A 20,738-nucleotide genomic window follows, 5' to 3' on the forward strand; every position below is an offset into this window, starting at 1 on the left:
TGGGAGCAGTGAAAGCTGCCTTTGTCAGGTAAAGGCCACAAGGAGACAAAGCAAAGGGCCTCTTTCGTCATCAAAGCTCCACTGTGCTTATGTGCCAAGAGCAATAAAAATGGGAACGATCCCAGGGGCCACGCTCAGCCGAGGCCAGAGAGCTTTATCAGATCTGTCAGAGGAGCCTGGGATCAAGTCTTCCTTTCATCTGGCCCCGCTTTGAAGGAGGAAGGGCTTGCAGGCCCCTGAGAGGCTTTCCCATTAAAATAACCCAAATTGCAGTAGGTGATAGGATTTTCTTCTTTTACAGATGAGAAAAATGAAGCTTGCACCAGGAAGTGATTTGTCCAAGGTCCCATGGAAAGTCAGCTGTGGGCCACACCCAGCCCCAACCTGCTTCCTAGTTCAGGGCCCTGGCCCAGTGCAGTGCACCTTAGAGCGGTACTGAAGGACAGAGAACAGGCCAGGACAGAAACACACCTACCTGCCTGAACTCAGCCTGGGCCTCAGCCACCTCTACACGGGTACCAGCTTCCCCTACCTGTACAGTCTCAGAGCCCCACTGGGCATGCCTCTGCTGCATGGCCAGCTGCTGGAGGGTGGGCTCCACACCCAGCTCATCTCCGGCTCCCCAGTGCCTAAAGCTGTGACTGGTTTAGAGTAGGTGCTGAGAAATTTCACTGGATCCCTGCCCTCTTGAAGCTTATGTGGTGGAGTGGGGAGGGAGACAATAAATGAACAAAAAAGATAAGTAAAATACCACTCGGTCAGGTGGTGGTGAATACTATGGATAAAAAGAAATCAGAGCTGAGCATGGTGACTCACACACCTGTAATTCCAGCTCCTCAGGAGGCTGAGGTGAGAGGATTGCTGGAGGCCAGAAGTTCAAGACCAGCCTGGGCAACACAGCAAGACCCAGTCTCTAAAAAAATAAGTTTAAAAAACTAGCTAGGCCTGGGGGCGTGTACTGTAGTGCCAGCTACTCAGGAGGCCAAGGTGAGAGAATCACTTGAGCCTAGGAGGTTGAGGCTGCAGTGAGCTATGTTCATGCCACTGCACTCCATTCTGAGCAACAGAGTGAGACCCCCATCTCCACAAAATATAAATAAAAATAAATAAATAAATAAATAAATAAATAAATAAATAAATAAATAAATAAAGTGTGAACAGTGGATTGGAAGTCCAGGAAGACCTCACTGCAAAGTGGACATTTGAGCCAAGGTCTGAAGGAGGTGGAAAGGGGGCCACATGGGGACCTGCAGGAAGGAGTTTTGTAAGCAAGGGGCACGATAATTGCAAGAGCTCTGAGAATAAAGTCAAGGAAGTAGATGTGACTGCCCCAAATCTACCTGCTAGTTTCTCAAAGAGAAACCCACTCTATTGTCCCAGCCAGCACACTAAAAAAAGGGGCAGAGAAAAGTGAGTTGTAGAGGCTCAGACACCCCCAAGTCAACTGTAGAGGAGGGCCTCTAATATCACCACCTTCCCATTGACAGCCGTGGGAGAAAGACCCATTGGAGTGAGGGCTGACATATACACAAATAAGACTGGGGTCACCTCATGCTGGACCACCTTGATGCTCTGGAATGAACGGGCTGGTGGGAGGTTGTGGTGTCCTCTCTCCTTTTCCATGGTCCTAGGCTCCCAGGACCTGGCCTAGTGGCCATTAAGAGTCACTCCCCTTTGTATCCGCAGAGCACCTGACAGTTTTCACATACAGATGTTTAAGCCTCATCACAATCTTGGACAGTAAATGGGGAAAGCATCATCAGGCCTGTTCTACCCAGAAGAAAACAGAAGCTCAGAGCTGTGGTCACTCACTGGGTGACCTCGGCAGATTATTGAGCATTTCTGGGCCTCCATGTCCTCCCCAGTGTGAACTGAGAGTAGACTCAGTGTTTCTCCAAGTGTGGGGCAGAGGGCCAGGGGCTCGTAACCAGCTGGGGAGACTGTCAACGCGCAGATTCCTGTTCAAGAATACCTTGAGTCTAACCCCTCATTTGACACTGAAGGAGGAACCAGTGAGGCCCAGAAGTGTTCCCAATTCCAAGTATCCATCTTGGGAGAGTGGTAGTCTGAGAACCTACTTTTTTTTTTTTTAAGATAAGGTCTGGCTCTATTGCCCAGGCTGCAGTGCAGTGGCACAATCTTGGCTCATCACAACCTCTGCCTCCCAGGCTCAAGCCATCTTCCCAAGTAGCTGGGACTACAGGGACACAGCAGCCTAAGTAGCTGGGACCTCAGCCTCCCAAGTAGATGGGACTACAGCCACACACCACCATGGCCAGCTAATTTTTGTATTTCTTGTAGAGATGGGGTTTTGCCATGTTGTCCAGGCTGGTCGTGAACTCACAAGCTCAAGTGATCTACCCACCTCAGTTCCCAAAGTGTTAGGATTACAGGCATGAGCCACCATGCCTGGCTGAGAACCTACATTTTTAACAAGCTTCCCAGATGGTTCAAATGCACACTTCAGTTTGGTAACTACTGTCTGAGAGGCTCTCTATAGATGCTTTCAGCAATAATGTCCTCTCATTTTATCTCCTATCCAAGAATTCCCCAAAAAAGCAGAGCTGAGGGGTAAGCTGATATTCTGTTCACCGTGTCTCACTGCCCCAAGAAGTTGAAGATCTAGTCCCAAACACATAACACATGCCTTGGCAGGTCATCCACTGGTTAGTGCAAATTACAGCCTGGGGCTTTGTAACCCATCTCTGTCCGCCTCATTTAAGCTTCAACCATCTGAAGAATAACGAATGTCCACAAAATAAAGAATGCCATCAAATTGTATTGATGTTTGTATTTAAAGGATTATGATGTCCTTAAAAAGACCTAAAATAATGAGTCCTGAGAAGGTATACTAGGAAACCACGCTAACAAACTAAATATTAAGAATAAACTATAACATCTTATGACCCTTAGTCATAGATACTAGAGAATCCTCCTAACTTCGAGTAGGCTGAACCCCCTTCTTGCATTCTGTTCCCCAGATTTCTTTGCTTCTACTGCGAAAGTGAATTAATATTCATGTGCATGTTGTAACCATAAATTCTCTTTGTGAACACAGTAGGCCCCATGGAAGTGGCGAATGCCAGCAATCAGCGTGGGCTGCTTCGCTAAGCTCTGCTTTGTTTTCTTCCTTGACAGGGTCAAAGGGTGTTGGAGAAAATGCAGTGTGTGTCGACTACTGGTTTTCGACCAGGGATTTGACAAAGCCAGTTACAAGATGGAGCTCGGTTAGAATTAGGTGAGTTTGTGATGGGTTAAATGACTACAGTTCAATCGATATTAGCCTCATTGCTTTTCTCTTTTCTTTTATTCTTTTCTTTTTTTTTTTTTTTTTTTTTGAGACAGCCTCCCTCTGTCACCCAGCCTGGAGTGCACTGGTGCAATCACAGTTCACCGCAGTCTCAACCTCCCAGCCTCAAGCAATCCTTCCACCTCACCCTCCTGAGTAGCTGGGACCACAGATATGGACCATGTCTAGCCTTTTTTTTTTTTTTTTTTTTGTAGAAATGGAGTCATCCTATGTTGCCCAAGCTGGTCTCAAACTCCTGAGCTAAAGGGATCCTCCTACCTTGGCCTCCCAAAGTGCTAGGATTATAGGCATGAGCCATGGCGCCTGGCCCTAGCTGCATATTTTTAACACCTCTGTCTTTGGCCTTGGCCTTGGTATATCCATTAGTCTTTAAATTGATTAAACTTTGGAAGCCACACTCACTGAATCTGCAGGTAACACAGGTTTGAGGAGACAGCATGTATGCTGAGTAACTGGATCAGGATGTTGACTAAAACCATGAATTGAATTCATCAAGAGGAAAACTAACTGGTGATAAACAGAAGACCTGCCCAAGACATCCCCTACAAAGCCTTAGGAAGAGTGAGGCCTGGTTAATGGCAGCATGCAGGGAAGAGAGCTATAACTGATATTAACTTAGCCTTAAAATAATAATAAAAGAATATGATCTTAGAACGTATGAATAGGAGCATAGTACCTGGTATAGAAGGGGTGAACATTTTGCTCAATTCTTTTTTTTTTTTTTTTTTTTTTGAGACAGAGTCTCGCTCTGTTTCCCAGGCTGGAGGCAGTGGCACAATCTCGGCTCACTGCAAAGTCCGCTTCCCAGGTTCAAGCAATTCTCCTGCTTCAGCCTCCCGAGTAGCTGGGACTACAGGCGCACACTACCACACCCAGCTAATTTTTTGTATTTTAGTAGAGACGGCTTTTCACCATGTTGCCCAGGCTGGTCTCGAACTCCTGAGCTCAGGCAATCTGCCCGTCTTGGCCTCCCAAAGAGCTGGGATTACAGGCGTGAGCCACCACGCCCAGCCAATTTTGCTCAATTCTGTGTTGGGCAGACCACTGCTTGGAGTCTCACCTTAGAAGAGGCATCAGCACATGGAACATATTCAGGAGAGAGTCACTAGGATACTGAGGCTACTCAAAACAAAAGTTTATAAGGCAGGACTGAAAGAATCAGATACATTTAGCCTGGAGAAATGAAATCCCAGTTCCCTGCAACCATGTGAAATACTGTCATGTAGAATTAGCCTCCACTCTGGGTGGTCCCAGAGAAGAGAACCAAGAAATCCCAGTGAGGTAGATTTTTGAAGATAGCAAAGATAAAGGAAAACATGATAATACTAAAAGCCAGGCACAATGCAAACAAAAGGGCTGTTTGGGGGAAAAGGGAGCTTTTAATCTTGGGAGCAATCAGGCAGAGTTAGGATGGCTCCTGGGCAGGGATGTGGCTGAACAGACTCAAGCATCCCATGGAAGATTTAAGGTCCCTTACAAACCTAATATTCTATGCTCAGTAAACATATGTTGAACTAAAGCCCCAGTCCCTGTCTCCTTGCTCCTCCCAGTCCCTGTCCAAATGGAAGATAATTAACATGCGATTTTATATGAAGCGCAAGCAACTAAAGAGCAATTTGCTTGGATTCTTTAGGGCATTTTTTCCCAAAGCTCACACCTAAATTTAAGACAATTCAACATGATAATCTATATACATAATTTTAGGGTTGTTCCTTGGGACTTGCACCTGACTCTGTTAGCCATTTTCTTATCACCCCACTGAATAAAACTGTCTCGGTTTTTTTCTAGAGCAAGAAAATGTCAATAATCATCACCCAAGATCAATGCCAGTGCTACCCATTGGGAATTCACTTTCTGCATTTCAGAAAACCAAGCCAGGCAACTTAATTTTAAAAGCATGGTGGTGGAGTCTCAGGTCCAGTTGACCCATGTGGTTTCTCTGGTTCTCAGTAGCTTGGGTTGCTCCTGAAAAGTCACTGCCAGTGGGTTGGCAGACACTGTGGTTCTGGGCCCAGGATGCCACTTACTGTAAAATAAAACATTTCTGTTTCCTGCTGGTTGGCTCTCCTCTTGGCAATGTTGATCTTGCTCATGTAGGTCTCAGAGGCAGCCGACTTGACAGACTCTGTTGATCGACTGTGTTGGAAGGCATCGGAGACATCAAAGTCCTCCACAGTCAGCATGTCCTGTAACGTCTGCATGGTGGCATCCAGGGTTTTCCTAACCTGGAGAAACACAGCGGATTGACAAAAATCCTGTATTTTCATACTGCCATTGACCCTTAAAGTCCCTTTCCCAACTGTCACTTTACTTCTTCCATATAAAATCCCTAGGATATAGGCAGAACAAAAATAATCCTTCTCACTGTATTAATGTGGAAAACACAAATTAGTCACCAGCCCAAAATCACACAGCTGGCTGGGATGAGAAGCCAGGTTGCCCAATTTAAAGACATTTTATTGTATGGCTCCTGCCAGAGAGAACCTTGAGGAATGTTGCAACAAATGAGGAACCCAGGTTTCTAGGTTTGCTTCTCTTGCCCTAATTATGTAACTCCAAACCAGCTCCTCCAATGTAAGGTGGTCAGTTGAGTAAAGACAACATTAGACATGCTCTAGTTCTCTTCATTCAGAGAAGGGTAGAGACAAAGCTGACAATGGTGGGCAGCCATTCTTCATGAACAAACTCTCCAGGTATCTGCTATTGGACTCCTATCAAAAGCCCAGCTGAGAAAAGGAAAACTCCAGGAAGACAGCTGCTGAGGCACACATTGTTCAGTTAGGACTCCAGTTTTTCTTCTGGAATTTCATGGGACCACCAGAAGCCTGCATGAGCAGGGTCCACGGGCCCTGACCTTACAGCACCCCTTTGCTGAACTGTGCCTAAAGGGCAGATTCTTTGCTTTGGAGGCTGGTTCCAAAAATAGTACCTGGAAAAACTGCCTCCAATGTTTGTTATAAAATTATTGTCACTCAAAGTCTATTTCTTGTCACTCAGACCTCAGCTTAAATGTCACCTCCTGGTGACATCAGGCCCCCCCGATATCTTCACTCAGTGCCTATTACTGTCTAATATTTTCCAAGCTCATTCATTTCTTGGCTTGTTTTTGTGTTTTGTAAATGAAAAATAAAATTCTAAGCCCCCAACCATCTGAATGGACCTCTCCTCTCGGTCAAGGGCATTCCAATGTTAACCTGAAAAACTAGTTCAGGCCATGATGGGAAGGGGGCGGCAAACCTACCTCATTATACCCTCCTCCTTTTTGGAATTACTGTTAGAACAGACTCTTTAAGTCTGATAGAAACGTTTACAGTCTATCCTCTGAAGCCTACTACCTGGAGGCTTCATCTCTATGATAAAACCTTGGTCTGCATAACCCCTTATCTTAACCCTGACATTCCTTTCGTTAGACAATAACTTAACTATTTCAACCAATCGCCAATCAGAAAATCTTTGAATCTGCCAATGACCTGAAAGCCCCTGCTTCCAGTTGTCCCACCTTTCCAGATCAAACCAAGTACATCTTACATGTATTGATTGATGCCTTACATCTCCCTAAAATGTATACAATCAAGTTGTGGCCCAACCACCTTGGGTACATGTTTTCAGTATCTCCTGAGGGCTATGTTCCAGGCCATTGGTCACTCATATTAAGCTCAGAATAAATCTCTTCAAGTATTTTACAGAGTTTGACTCTCTTTGTCAACAGTTTTAAGTATTATCTGTCTTTTCTCACTAGAATATTCCCTCCCGGAGAGGAGGTGCTATGTTGTGTTGTGTTCACTCACTTTATTCTCTATCTAGAACAATGTTTGGTACACAATATGTGCTCTATAAATACTTGAATAAATATTGTTGAATGAATACACGAATCAATTCTTTCTAATGCAGCATGACAGGAAGCTCAGGTTCAAAATTAAGTCTATTCAAGCCCGTTAGCAGCTCATACAGAGGAACACTGGCTTCATTCTCCTTTCTTTGGCCCTGATTTCCAATTTAAATTCCATTAACATTATGATCCATATGCTATTCCGTGTAAACAATTTAAAATCCTTTGAGGGAAGATATAGGGCATAAATAAATAAAGAAAACACTCTGTTCATCTCCTGTCTCTTTCCAGGTTTGAAAAACAAATATATAATTTGTCTCCATACAACCTCCCCCCGGGGACTGCACTGATTTGCTATCATCCTGAGCTCCAATCTGTCTCACATTTGTCCTAGGTATGTCCTTTGTGGAGCTGAAAAGCAAAGTTGCCCTCTCTGCCCAGGATAGCACTCTTGAGATTTGAAGATCAGGACTGTGTCTTCCCACCTCCCCACAGTGACTGCACTTTCAAAAATAAACCTGCCCATGACCTCGAGTGTCACTCCCTCCATCCTGGTGTCCTTTCTCCAGGGGCCTCCAGTTTGTTGACATCCTCCTTGGAGGAGGAGTCCAGGTTGGAAAAGGATGTTTCCCATCTGGCCTCTTCAGTCCACAGAATAGAGCCACTGCACTGGTATTTCCATCTGTGTACCCACTTGCTGAGAATCCTATGCCCCACAGCTGCAGGCGAGGGAGGCTGGGCCTGGTAAGACTGACCCGCTCCTTGGAGCTCAGAATCCATGTCACATTTAGTGTGCCCTGGGTTGTTTATTTCATTGTGTAATTTAAAATACCTACTGTTATTTCTAATGATAAAACAGAAATTCATTGCAGAAAATAGAAGAAAGCGCAAAGAAGTAAACAGAAAGCACCTATCACCCCACAATGCAAACATAGCAACTAATAACATTTAAGCATTTCCCTCCAGTCTTTTTTCTATGCCTAGAAATATACACATGCTTTAGCGTACTGCAGTTACGGCAATACTGAACATACAGTCCTATTTCCTTTTGTGTTTTGTTTGTTTGTTTGTTTGTTTTGAGATGGAGCCTCACTCTGTCATCCAGGCTGGAGTGCAGTGGCATGATCTCAGCTCACTGTAACCTCTGCCTCCCAGGTTCAAGCAATTCTTTTGCCTCAGCCTCCTGCCTTTTGTTTTTCTTCAATTTAACATCTTATAAGCGTTCCCCCAGGCTATTAATGATTCTTAGTGTGTGTGGTTTTAATGATTGTGTACTATTCCATCTTATAAGTGGAACTATCATTTCTTATGCATTCCGTGGCACAAGTGGACTCCTTGGGACAAGCCAGGCCTTCCAAAGGAAATCCTTTATAGGGCAGAGGGGCTCACTCACCTCCTCATTCTCTATCTTGAGGGTGGCCAGTCTGGACTGCAGCTGGTGATACCGCATGAGCAGTTCTGTCTGGACGGGCTGCTGAGCGCTGACCTGGCACACCTGCAGGAATAACAGCCACCATCTGTGGTTGCCCTGTGCCCTCCTCACCTGTGTGGCGCTAGGGCGGAGGAGTGGGGGTGCTACCATTAACATCCCAATCACAGTCCAGGAAACAGGCTCCGAAAGGTTGAGTGACCTACCCAAGGTCACAGAGCTCATAAGTGGCCGTGGCAACCAATGCCAGATGAGAACCAGGGCCTTCCTACTCAAAGTCTGCCCTCTTGCCATTGCCAGGTGTGGCCTTTCAGTCATGATCTACATTTGGGAAGCAAGTGAAGGTTTACAAAGAGCCTTAACATAATCTTACTAAGCAAAATTAATTGGTTAATTTCAAGGCAAGAAGTTGTGGCAAGAAAGCAACCACCTAAGAGAAGCCAATGGGAAAAAAACCTGAATGGGAAACAATCAGGGCACACTCCCATTGTGCCGCAGAACGATGCTGCAGCAGGGCAGCTGTGAGACAATGCACTCTCACAGCTCATAGCTCTTCATCCCCCAGCACTTGACTGGGTGAGGGCTGGAGGAGGGGAAGCACCTGAGAAATGCTGTTCTCCCTCCGCCTTTTTTTTTTGTTTGTTTGAGACAGGATCTCACTCTCACCCAGGCTGGAATGCAGTGGCGCTATCGCAGCTCACTGCAACCTCCGCCTCCCAGGTTCAAGCAATTCTCCTGCCTCAGCCCCCCAAGTAGCTGAGACTACAGGCACCTGCCACCATGCCCAGCTAATTTTTTTTTTTTTAAACAGAGACAGGGTTTCACCATGTTGGCCAGGCTGGTCTTGAACTCCTGACTTCAAGTGATCCACCTGCCTCGGCCTCCCAAAGTGCTGAGATTACAGACGTGAGCCACCGCCCTCCACCTCTCATGTGGGATTCTAGTATTACCTGCAGGTTAGGCTGCTGGCAGGCATGTGCACCTCACCCCTTCCAGGAACACAGCTAGGATCACAAGGGACACTAGGGCTCTCTGGACAGTATTAGTTATTTGCCACTGACTGGGCAACCCAAAGTTTATGGTCACCAGTGGTCACCATGAGGCCCGCATTTTCAGGTCCAGGTGATGGATCGAAAGAGTTGGAGCTGACGGCAGAGGGATGGGGCAGGCACAGCAGTGCAGCCCTGCAGAAGCAAGTGGGCAGAGCCATGCAGAGGGTCTAGCAAATGTCATCTTCTCAGATGCCTCCTTGCCCCTCCCCTCCTAGCAGGTGCCCCAGACAGCCCAGCTGAGCCTCACTGGGACCCAGAGGCTGGCTGGGTCAGGGACACTGTTGGAGTGGGTTCCCCCAATGCCCAGAGGAAGCAGTGACACAGATAAGCTCAGGCAACTATTTGCATAAGGGATTTTGTAAGCCTTGGGTAACTAGTAGGGCTGTGGTGGGGCCAGTCACAACGGCCTTCTTCCCATTTGTTTTTCATTTGTTTGTTTGTTTGTTTGTCTGTTTGTTTTTTCAGAATGTAACAAGGATCTGAGCAGTACAAGCACTGAAGGAAACTCGATTGTCTGGCATATCAAAGGCTTGTAGTGTTGGAGGAAGGGAGTGCCCTAGTGGAATGCACCAGCCTGAATGGCTGTAGTGAGGCTACAGTGAGGCCCAGGCTTCCCAGGGACCTCACCTGGGCATCTGGGGGAAGAACATGAGCCTGTGTGCAGACTGGGGCTCCCTTGGAGTCTTCTAGACATAGCTGGGAGGGGTTGTAAAGGAAGCCAAGGTCCTGCAATTCTGCATGGGGGGCACTTGAGACAGTAAGATTAGGGTATTAGTGGTAAACTCCTCGGCTGGGGAAGCCCATGAACCAGGAGTTTGACCCCAGGCCTCGGATAGAAACTTCCCGTATGTGCAACCCGGGCTGATGTTCTGGAGCACATGGGGGAACAGAGGGAGGCAGCCCCAAGTCCGGGCTCCAGGGGGAAGCCTACCTCATCCCCCATGTGGGGCTGGAACTCGAACTTGAGTGGAGGGCAGAAGACTTGATTGCACATGTCCATGACTGTGTGCTTGTCACTTCGGGAATCCAGGTTGTCCACTGCATTCTCGATGACATCCAGTCCCTCGTGGCGAGAAGTCTCCAGATTGTATTCAGCTGAGAGATAGGTCCGGAAGGTGCGGGCCAGGCTGGCATGAAAGCCCAAATCACAGCACTTGGGGAGAGGCAACAACAGAAGGTTACAGGTGAGAGCCAGGATGTGGAGGGGTGGTCACTGGCCACCACAATGACTTACAATCGCCTCCCTTTCCACAGCTGAATCTTCCATCCCGGAGGCCCCAAGGCACTTTGGAATCCTACTGCACAAACCGCACCGTGGCCCTCAGTGGGAGTTGCGGTCGAGATTTGCGCAACAGTAGAACTAGGCTCCCTATATTCACCATCTTTCTCTTTTTTTTTGAGATGGAGTCTCACTCTGTCACCCAGGCTGGAGTGCAGTGGGGTGATCTCAGCTCACTGCAACCTCCGCCTTGTGGGTTCAAGCAATTCTCCTGCCTCAGCCTCCCGAGTAGCTGGGATTACAGGTGCCCACCACCACTCCCAGCTAATTTTTGGCCTGGCTGGTCTCGAACTCCTGACCTCATGATCCACCCGCCTTGGCCTCCCAAAGTTCTGGGATTACAAGCATGAGCCACTGCTCCCAGCCCATCTTTCTCTTCTTTAGGGTGGTGTGCATGCATCCCCTCTGCCTGGAATACTCTTCTTTCAGAATTCAGTTTAGAGGTCACTTCCTCCAGGAAGGCTTCCTTGATGTTCTCCCCACTCAGAGTTGGTCAGGTGTTCCTTCTCCAGGGGTCCACATTTCCCTCTACCTCCCTCACTGTGACCCCTGCCACTTAGTATTAAAATCATCTATCAACATGTCCTTGGTAAGGTGCGCTCCCCGAGGGCCAACCCACTGGCTCCTGCACCTCAAGTGCCAGACAACAGCAGGTGCTCCACTAATATATGGTAAACGGATCAATAAAAGGGCTGAAAGGGCAAAAAGGAAAGTTGAAAAGTAGGAAAGAGGAAGGTCTGTCCTTGGGCCCTTTGGGAGCTCCCTCTCCTTGCAATGCTGACAATGGGTCCCCCTCTGGAGCCATGGGAAAAGCAGGAGCCCCCTGACTTCCCGACAGGATACACCAGGAAAAGAGCCCATCAACCAATACCAAGCCTTTATTAAGCATGGACAGGGCCAGCTCCCCCATCTGTGCAGGAAGGGGGACACAAGAGAAACAGTCCTGGCTCCTATTTAGATGACAAAGAAGCCCTCCCCAGCGCCTCCGCTCACAGTGTTCCTTCTCCCAGTCTGCTTGTCCCTGTGGCGTGTCCTGCACAGCTGGTACTTGGGAGTCAGTCTTCCATTCTCCATTTGCTTAAGCTGCCCGATTTCTCCTGAGATAATCTCCCCACACAAAGCTGATCTGCATAATTAAGTCTGTCTCATTTGCTACTTTCTTTCTCATGTATGTGTGTCTGGCTGAGTGGCCCTAGGGGCGCTAAACATATTACCAATAACATCTCCTTTACCACACTGGGAAATCCCCCAAGGCATGAACTGTGTATGGGTTACCCCTGAATCCCTCAAACCCAGCAAAGGACCTGGTGTCCAGGAGGGCACTTGGGAAGTCGGCACTGGATATACGACTGCCCAAGTCAACTGCACTGGGGCCACCAGAGGCCCATGTCCCACTCATGAAAATAGACACCATGAGGTAACACTCATTTTCCTGCTTCCAAACATTTACTGCCCCTCCCCTCCGGCAGGGCTCAAAAGACCCCTGGCTACCCCAGAATGTCAGCTAAAGACAAAGACCAGCCCCTCCTTCAGCCAGTGATGTGCGCCAGCCCAGATGTGGGCCCTGCTCAGTCCCAGACTCCCCAGGGAGCTCACATCGATCAGATCGGAGACGTCATGGATGTAGTATTTGCTTATAGCTGCATTGGTGGCTGCCAGATTGAGCAAGTAGTCATTCCGGGCCTTTGTGCATTTCAACTTGTTTTCAGAGTACTTGGCCTGCCTCTGGAAGAAGAAAAGAGTAGACGTAAGAAAAGCCGTTTAAGAGGACAGGACTTGTGATTTTTTTTTATTTTTTATTTTTTTTTAGAGACAGGGTGTTGCTATGTCACCCAGGCTGGAGTGCAGTGGTGTGATCATAGCTCACTTGAGCCTTGACTCCTGGACTCAAACAATCCTCCCACCTCAGCCTCCTGAGTAGCTGGGACTACAGATGCATGCCATCACACCTGGTTAGTTTTTGTTTTTAAAGTTTTTTTAGAGAGAGTGGGGTCTCACTATGTTGCCCAGGCTGGTCTGGAACTCCCGGCCTCAAGCCATCCTCTCACCTCAGCTTCCCAAGTGTTGGGATTACAGGCGTGAGCCATCATGCCCAGCCCAATGATTCTTTTTTCTTTATAGTAACTTCCTGCCACCCAAGCCCTGCACAGACACACCTATGGAAGACCTCCAACTGCTAGATGAGTAAGGGTTGGACCTGGACTCAGGCAGCCCCCTTTACATTGCACCCGCACAGCCAATGAGGACACTAGATAAGTAGCAGCCTCCGACTGTCCTTGCTAGGGTAGGGTGTAAATCAGATCCCTGGCCGGGAGCATTGGCCTGTAATCCCAACACTTTGGGAGGCCAAGGCAGGCATATCACCTGAGGTCAGGAGATCAAGACCAGCCTGGCCAACAGGGCAAAACCCTATCTCTACTACAAATACAAAAATTAGCTGGGTGTGGTGGCCTGCAGCTGTAGTCCCAGCTACTTGGGAGGCTGGGGTAGGAGAATCACTTGAACCCAGGAGGGAGAGGTTGCAGTAAGCGGAGATTACACCACTGCACTCCAGGTCTAAGTGACAGAAGGAGACTCCGTCTCAATCAATCAGTCAATCAATAAGACCCCTACCCAGCAACCTCCAGCGACAAACCAAACTGAGAAGCCCTCCATGGCCTGATCCCATCCACTTCTTAAGCTCCACCTTCCCCCATGCTCCCCCTCACTTGCTCAGCCTCCTTGATCCATCCTTTAAGAGGCCAAGTTCATTCCTATCTCAAGGCCCTCAGACTCATGGTTCCCTCCGCCTTGGCCCAAGGTCTCGAGGCCAGATTGGCCTTCGATAACAAGCTCATCCCACTCCCTCTGCCCACCCCTGCCCAACTCTTTTCTTTATGAGCACTTCCACCACCTGAAATTGTTTTTTTCTTTTTCCTACCCTTTTATTTATTTGTTGATTGTCAGTGACCTCCCATTAGAAAATAAGTGGGGTTAGGGACTTGATCTGCCTTGTTCATTGCTAGGTCTGGAGCGCCCAGAACTGTCCCTGCACAAGGTAGGTATTCAGTCATTTTCAGTGACTGGAGGACAGGAGGGAGGAGGATGACCGGATGGGAGTGGTGGGGAGAGGCGGGGTGAGGTAGCCAGAGCGGCCCATCTCAGCCGGGACCCAAGTGCCTCCCAGGGAGCTGCTCCTGTCTGGGCCAGCCTGGGAATGGAGCAGGAAAGAGTAAGCGGGCTGCAGAGCTGTCCCCTGCTCCTTTCAGACTGATGAGTCCCATTGCTGCGTAAAAGTCAGGTCTCTGTAAATAAATGGTTTTCCTCCTTCGCCTAGACATTCTTACACCCTCCTATTCCACAGTGAGTTCTCAACCTTTTAATTCTCTTCAGAGATCTCTAACTTTTCTCCAGGGTCCTGGCAGTTACCTCCCACACCAGCCATGCACCCGACCCCCACAGAGAGTTTTGATATTCTTGGCCTATTTCCAGTGGCCCACTATGACCATGACCCTGAGACCATGTTTAGCCCTTCATAGACTCATAAAATGTTATACCTAGGAAGGATGTTAAAGGTATTTTCGTTAAACTCATCTATTTTATAGATGAGGAAATGAGAACTGGAGAGAAGTGGCTTGCCCAAGAGCCGAGGAGCTAATCGAACTAAAAATAAAACTCTGAACTCAAAATCAGCCTCTGGACTTCCAGTCAGCACTCACTCTACCTCTCTGTTTCTCCCTATGTTGTAGTCCTATCATTCCCTGCTTGGTTATTTTATTTTATTTTTATTTATTTTTACTATATTCACAGAGTCATACAACCATTATCACTATCTAACTTTAGAATATTTTCATCATCCCAGAAAGAAACCCTGCACCTATTCACAGTTACCCCCCATTTTCCTCTTCCTTAGCCCCTGGAAACCAATCATCTATTTTCTATTTCTATAGATTTGTCTATGCGGGACATTTCATAAATGTGGCCTTTCGTGACTGCCTTCTTTCATTTAGCACACTGTTTTCAAGGTTCATCCATGTTGCAGTGTGTATCAGCACTTCACTCCTTTTCATGGCTGAATAATATTCCATCACATGGATATACCACATTTTATTTTATTCAACCATTCATCAGCAGATGAACATCTGAGTCACTTCCATCTTTTGGCTATTATGAATAATACTGCTATTCATGTACAAGTCTTTGAATGGACATATGTTTTTATTTTTCTTGGGTGGATACCTAGGAATAAAACTGTTGAGTCACATGGTAACTTAGTCTATGTTTAACATTTAGATTGCTTTCCAAAGTGATAGAATCATTGTACATTCCCTCTAGTAGTGTGTGAAGATTCCAATTTCTCCACATTCTTACCAATACTTCCTATAGTCTGCCTTTTTTCTTCTTTTTTTGACAGAGTCTTGCTTGATCACCCAGGCTGGAGTGCGGGGGCGCAATCTCAGCTCACTGCAAGCTCTGCCTTCCAGGTTCACGCCATTCTCCTGCCTCAGCCTCCTGAGTAGCTGGGACTATAGGCACCCACCACCACGCCTGGGTAATTTTTTGTATTTTTAGGAGAGACGGGGTTTCACCTTGCTAGCCAGGATGGTCTCAATCTCCTGACCTTGTGATCCGCCCGCCTTGGCCTCCCAAAGTGCTGGGACTACAGGCATGAGCCACCACGCCCAGCCCTAGTCTGCCTTTTTAATTCTAGCTATCCTTGTGGGTGCAAAGTGATATTTCATTGAGTTTGATTTGCATTTCCTTAATCATTAATGATAGAGACAATCTTTTTTTTCTTTTTTTTTTTGAGACAAGGTCTCACTCTGTTGCCCAGGCTGGAGTGCAGTGAAGTGATCATGGCTCACTGCTGCCTCGACCTCCCTCAGGTAATCCTCCTACCTCGGCCTCCCAAGTAGCTGGGACTACAGGCACATGACACCACACCTGCCTAATTTTTCTATTTTCTGTAGCGATGGGGTTCTGCCATATTGCCCAACCTGGTCTCGAACTCCTGAGCTCAAACAATCTGCCCACCTCGGCCTCCCAAAGTGTTAGGATTAGAGGAGTGAACCACCATGCCTGGCCCAGACAGTCTTTTCATGTACCTGTTGGCCACTCATACATGTTTTTTTAAGAGCAACATCTATTCAAATTCTTTGCCTTTTTTTTTTTTTCCCCATGGAGATGGAGTTTTGCCATTTTACCCAGGCTAGTCTCGAACTCCTGGGCTCAAACAATCCTCCCGCCTTGGACTCCGACTCCCAAAGTGCTGATATTACAGGCATGAGCCACTGTGGCCAGACCTACAGCACTGTTTTTAACTAAATCTGGATAGGGTTTCACGATTCTCAGTCCAGCGCTCTGGGCAATTGATCAGAATTGACATGAGAGATGAGATGAATTTGCCACTCCTGTCAGACTTCAAAACTGCAGCTCAGAGAGGTGTTATAAAACTGGCATTTTCAAAACCCAGCCCATCTGACTCCAAAGCTAGAATTCCTTCCACCACACCCTACTGAAGGACTTTTCCAGAATCAATACACAGGGATTTTAACTCTCTCATCTTTGAGTTGGCAATGGCAATTTTGGAATGAGCCCTTCACCAGGTTTCCAGGTGCTGGTTCCTCTTGTTGAGACACATTCAGTAATCAGTTCCCACCTCACCCCCAGCCCCTACCCTTGGCCATTAAATTGGCCTCTGGAACAAGCCCCTGCTCCCACTAATGCCTGGTGATTCCAGGTCATCTGAGAAGGTGCTTGCTGGGTGTGAATCTCATCACAGTTCAGCTTACTTGTGAGTTGAGCACCTCGTCTGCCTGCTGACTTTAGCATTAAGTCAGGCCTAACCAGTGCTAGCAGGGGCATGTCCGGCCCTGCTTCCACTAGAACACCAATCTCCAAAAGAAGAGATACTGGCTACATTGTCCCATCCCCCGTACCCACCACCACCCCACCGGGATGTGGGGAAAAAAGGGGGAAGGCTAAGGCTGTCCGCCAAGAGCATGGCCCTCCCCTTTGTGCCCTGTCCCCAATCGCTCCCAGCCCAGGGCCCCCACTCGCCTTCTCCTTCATCTTCTCAATCTTCTTCACAGAGCTGCGGCGCTGGGGCCGGTCCTCGTGCCGCAGCAGGTTCATGCTGAGATCTCCTGACTTATTGAACTGCTTCTCCTCCTGCTTCTCAGCCTCCTTCAGCTTGCTTTCTGCACTGATGCTCTCTGCATGGTACATGTGGTAGGTTTTCATGACCTGGAGGCGCACAAATAGGGGAAATCAGCACCCAGCTATGACCCAGCATGGCCCTCCCTGTTGCTCCTGGCTCCATACCAAGTTCTACGCTCTAGTTGGCCACTGCCCTGGTCCCACAACACGCTCTGGGCACCTGCCTTCCTTTACTTTTGCACAGACTCTCTGAGGACTGGATATCATCAACATCATCATTAAATCCTAACTAAGAGCCAGGCATGGGCTAGTAAAGAGGAAATTTAAAAATAATAAATAAATAAATAAACAAATAAATAAGGAGGAAATTTAAAAGGGTAACCATAGCTCCAAGCACCTGGGGACTGTCAGAAGTGACAGGGCAAGCCCGGCCCTTGCTCAGCTATCCTCTCTAGCCCTGCCAGCAGTGACTGTGGCATCCCTCCCTCTCCTCCCAGTGCCGCAGGGATAGTCCCTCCTCACATACCCATAGGAATTGAATGGGGAACATCCATCTTACACACAAATCATTTTCTCAGCTGTTCCTGAAGTACAATGGGCTGCAAATGACTCTGTACCCAAAATGAGTAATATTAAGTAACCCAATAGATATTCTATGCTCTCTGGAATAAATTCATCCTTGCCTATAAAAACAATTCCTCCTGTAATCCCAGCACTTTGGGAGGCTGAGGTGGGAGGATCACGAACAAGGTCAGGAGATCGAGACCATCCTGGCTAACATGGTGAAACCCCGTCTCTACTAAACAAAATACAAAAAATTAGCCAGGCGTGGTGGCACGCGCCTGTAGTCCCGGCTATTCGGGAGGCTGAGGCAGGAGAATGGTGCGAACCAGGGAGGCGGAGTTTGCAATGAGCCAAGATCATGCCACTGCACTCCAGCCTGGGCGACAGAGCAAGACTCCATCTCAAAAAAAAAAAAAAAAAAAAGGAAACAATTCCTATAAAGCAAATTGCACTTTGCTTCTCTACTTCCATAATAGAAAATGAATATTGTTATTACAGGGGAAATTTCTGAGCCAGAAGAAATTCTAGACATCATCTAATTAAACAACCTTTCAGTTTGACAAACAGGGAAACTGAGGCTCAGAGGTGCCAAGTATCACCAAGTATCAGTGCAGAGACACCAAACTTTACATCCATGTATCCAGGATCACAAGCTCACAAGCAAAATATAGAACTTCCACTACACCAGAAAGATCCCTCATGCCCCTCTGCAGCCAATACCTGACCCCACCCCAGCCCCAATCATAGGTTTGCCTTCTGTCGTGTGTTCCAGAATCCAGTTCCATGGAATCATACAATATAAACTCCTTTGGGTCAGCCCTCTTTTTACTCAGCATAATTTTTCTGATATTCACTGATGATGCTGTACATATCAGAACTTCTTTTTTATGGCTAAGTATTCCATTGCATGATTATGCCACAATCTGTTTACTTAGTCATATGTCCATAGCTACTCAAGGTGTTTATAGTTTTTAGCTATTTTGAATAAAGCTGCTATGAATGCTTATGTACATTTCTTTGTGTGGACATGCATTTTCATTTTTCTTAGGTAAATACCCAGGGGTGGGATGGAGGGTCATATGGTAAACATATATTTAACCATACTGGAAATCTGGACTCTCACTTTTAATCCACCACTTTTTCTACCAGATCATCCTAGATTGTCTGTATCATTTTTTCATAAATAGAGATGGAGTTTTGCCATGTTGTCCAAGCTCATCTCGAACTCCTGGGCTCACGTGATCCTCCTGCCTCAGCCTCCCAAAGTGCTGGTATTACAGGTGTGAACCACCACACCCAGCCCTTAATGAATTTCTTTAATTCATTACCACTTTCTGAGCAGGCATCAATACTTTTAGTAGTTTGAACACTGACTGGGCTGCTCCATACCAATAGCATTTTTGCTGGTCCTCAACTAGAAATGTACTTTTCTTTTGCAATGCCAAGTGTATGACCATCTTTCTATGCTATGGAACTTCTGGAATCCATGGCTCCTGGGCCTTGTTCATTCTCTTCTGTGGTTTGGATTACTATAACAGCTAATAGAATAAAGGCTTCCCTCCGGGAGTGAAATGTGCTCCTATCTAACCAAGCCCTGTAAGTCGGAGAACTCAGAATGAATTCCTGGCCAACCCTGAAATCTTATTCCTTGTCATTTGAAGTGCTGTGAAGTGAGTTTATTAGAATGAGGAATTCTGTGCCTTTTTTTTTTCTTTTTTAAGACAGAGTTTCACTCTTGTTGCCCAGGTTGGAGTACAGTGGCACGATCTCGGCTCACTGCAACCTCCACCTTCTGGGTTCAAGCGATTCTCCTGCCTCAGTCTCCCAAGTAGCTGAGATTACAGGCCCCCGCCACCACACCTGGCTAATTTTTATATTTTAGTAGAGATGGGGTTTCACCATGTTTGTCAGGCTGGTCTTGAGCTCCTGATCTCCGGTGATCCACCGCCTCAGCCTCCCAAAGTGCTAGGATTACAGGTGTGAGCCACTGTACCCAGCCTCTGTGACTTTTATCATTAAATCACAGCACTGATTCATTGCCCAGAAAGTTCCCTTTGCCACAGCCCAGGAGTCAATATGGCAACATCTATTGCAGATCATAGAAGGTAAGAATATGGACAAGTGTCTGGGTTGAATCCTGATGCTCCCACTCGCCAGCTGTGTGATCTTGGACAAGTCACACAACCTCTCTGACCTCTGCTTCCTCATAAGTAAAACACGGATAATAATAGCACTTACTTCCTAGGCTGCTTGTGAGCACTAAATGAGTCGGTTTCTGTCAAGTGCTGAGAACAATACCTTCTACATAGTAAGAGCCATGGAGGTATCTATCAGGTGCTACCACCACCATCATCATCATCATCATTATCATCCCTGATTTGGGCTCAGGGTTTAAGAACCTTAAACATGCTCACCTGGAAATGCTTGCAAGCTCTGGAGAACATTAACTAATGTAAAATATATATATATATATATATATTTTTTTTTATGCCATGTTTCTCCCTTCTTCCTTTATCCTAAAAATCTCCCAAACTTGTAAAACAATACATGGATTTAAAATGCAGTCAACTTTTCTTCGTGGGTCTTGGTGGAAAGATTGCTTCTCTGCATTCCATCCATTTTTGCTCATTTGCAATCTCTCTAAGACTCCTAAAAATCCCCTTCTTGCTGATTTCATCCTCTCTGTATGCCAGTTCCACCAAGATCACATCCAAATAACTCAACGGACCAGAAAATGTGCCATATTGATGCGTTCTCGACATCTAGTGGCCAAAAGGGGTGACTGCAGACTTGCAGATAATCAAAGCAGGTGCCTATTTTGATGATCTTCATGCCTTGGTTAAAAGGACACTGGGGCCTGTCAGGGGCGGCGGCAGCAGGAAGAGCATCAGAATAAATAGCTAATGCATGTAGGTGATGGACCGACAGGTGCAGCAAGCCACCATGGCACACATTTACCCGTGTAACAAACCTGCGTGTCCTGCACGTGTATCCTGGAACTTAAAATAAAAATAAAATAAATGAGTCCATTGAGTCATTTGGATATGGTCTTGGTGGAACTGGCATACGGAGAGGATGAAATCAGCAGGAAGGGGGTTTCTAGGAGTTTTAGGGAGATTACAAATGAGCAAAAACGG

General features: G+C 46.9%; 1 protein-coding gene across 1 annotated transcript in view; it reads right to left on the reverse strand.

The window, feature by feature from the left end:
* Positions 1–20,738, reverse strand: part of SRGAP3 (SLIT-ROBO Rho GTPase activating protein 3) — a 267,671-nt gene that overhangs the window by 63,120 nt on the left and 183,813 nt on the right. Inside the window, exons 5-9 of the mRNA XM_010369901.2 lie at positions 16,939–17,124; positions 12,496–12,624; positions 10,552–10,773; positions 8,533–8,634; positions 5,338–5,535 (exon numbers count right to left, since the gene is read on the reverse strand). Coding sequence (XP_010368203.1) covers positions 5,338–5,535; positions 8,533–8,634; positions 10,552–10,773; positions 12,496–12,624; positions 16,939–17,124 — 837 coding nt within the window. The remainder of the gene's footprint in view (positions 1–5,337; positions 5,536–8,532; positions 8,635–10,551; positions 10,774–12,495; positions 12,625–16,938; positions 17,125–20,738) is intronic.

This window comes from Rhinopithecus roxellana, chromosome 1 (assembly GCF_007565055.1).
Source record: "Rhinopithecus roxellana isolate Shanxi Qingling chromosome 1, ASM756505v1, whole genome shotgun sequence".
In the NCBI taxonomy this organism is placed as follows: domain Eukaryota; kingdom Metazoa; phylum Chordata; class Mammalia; order Primates; family Cercopithecidae; genus Rhinopithecus; species Rhinopithecus roxellana.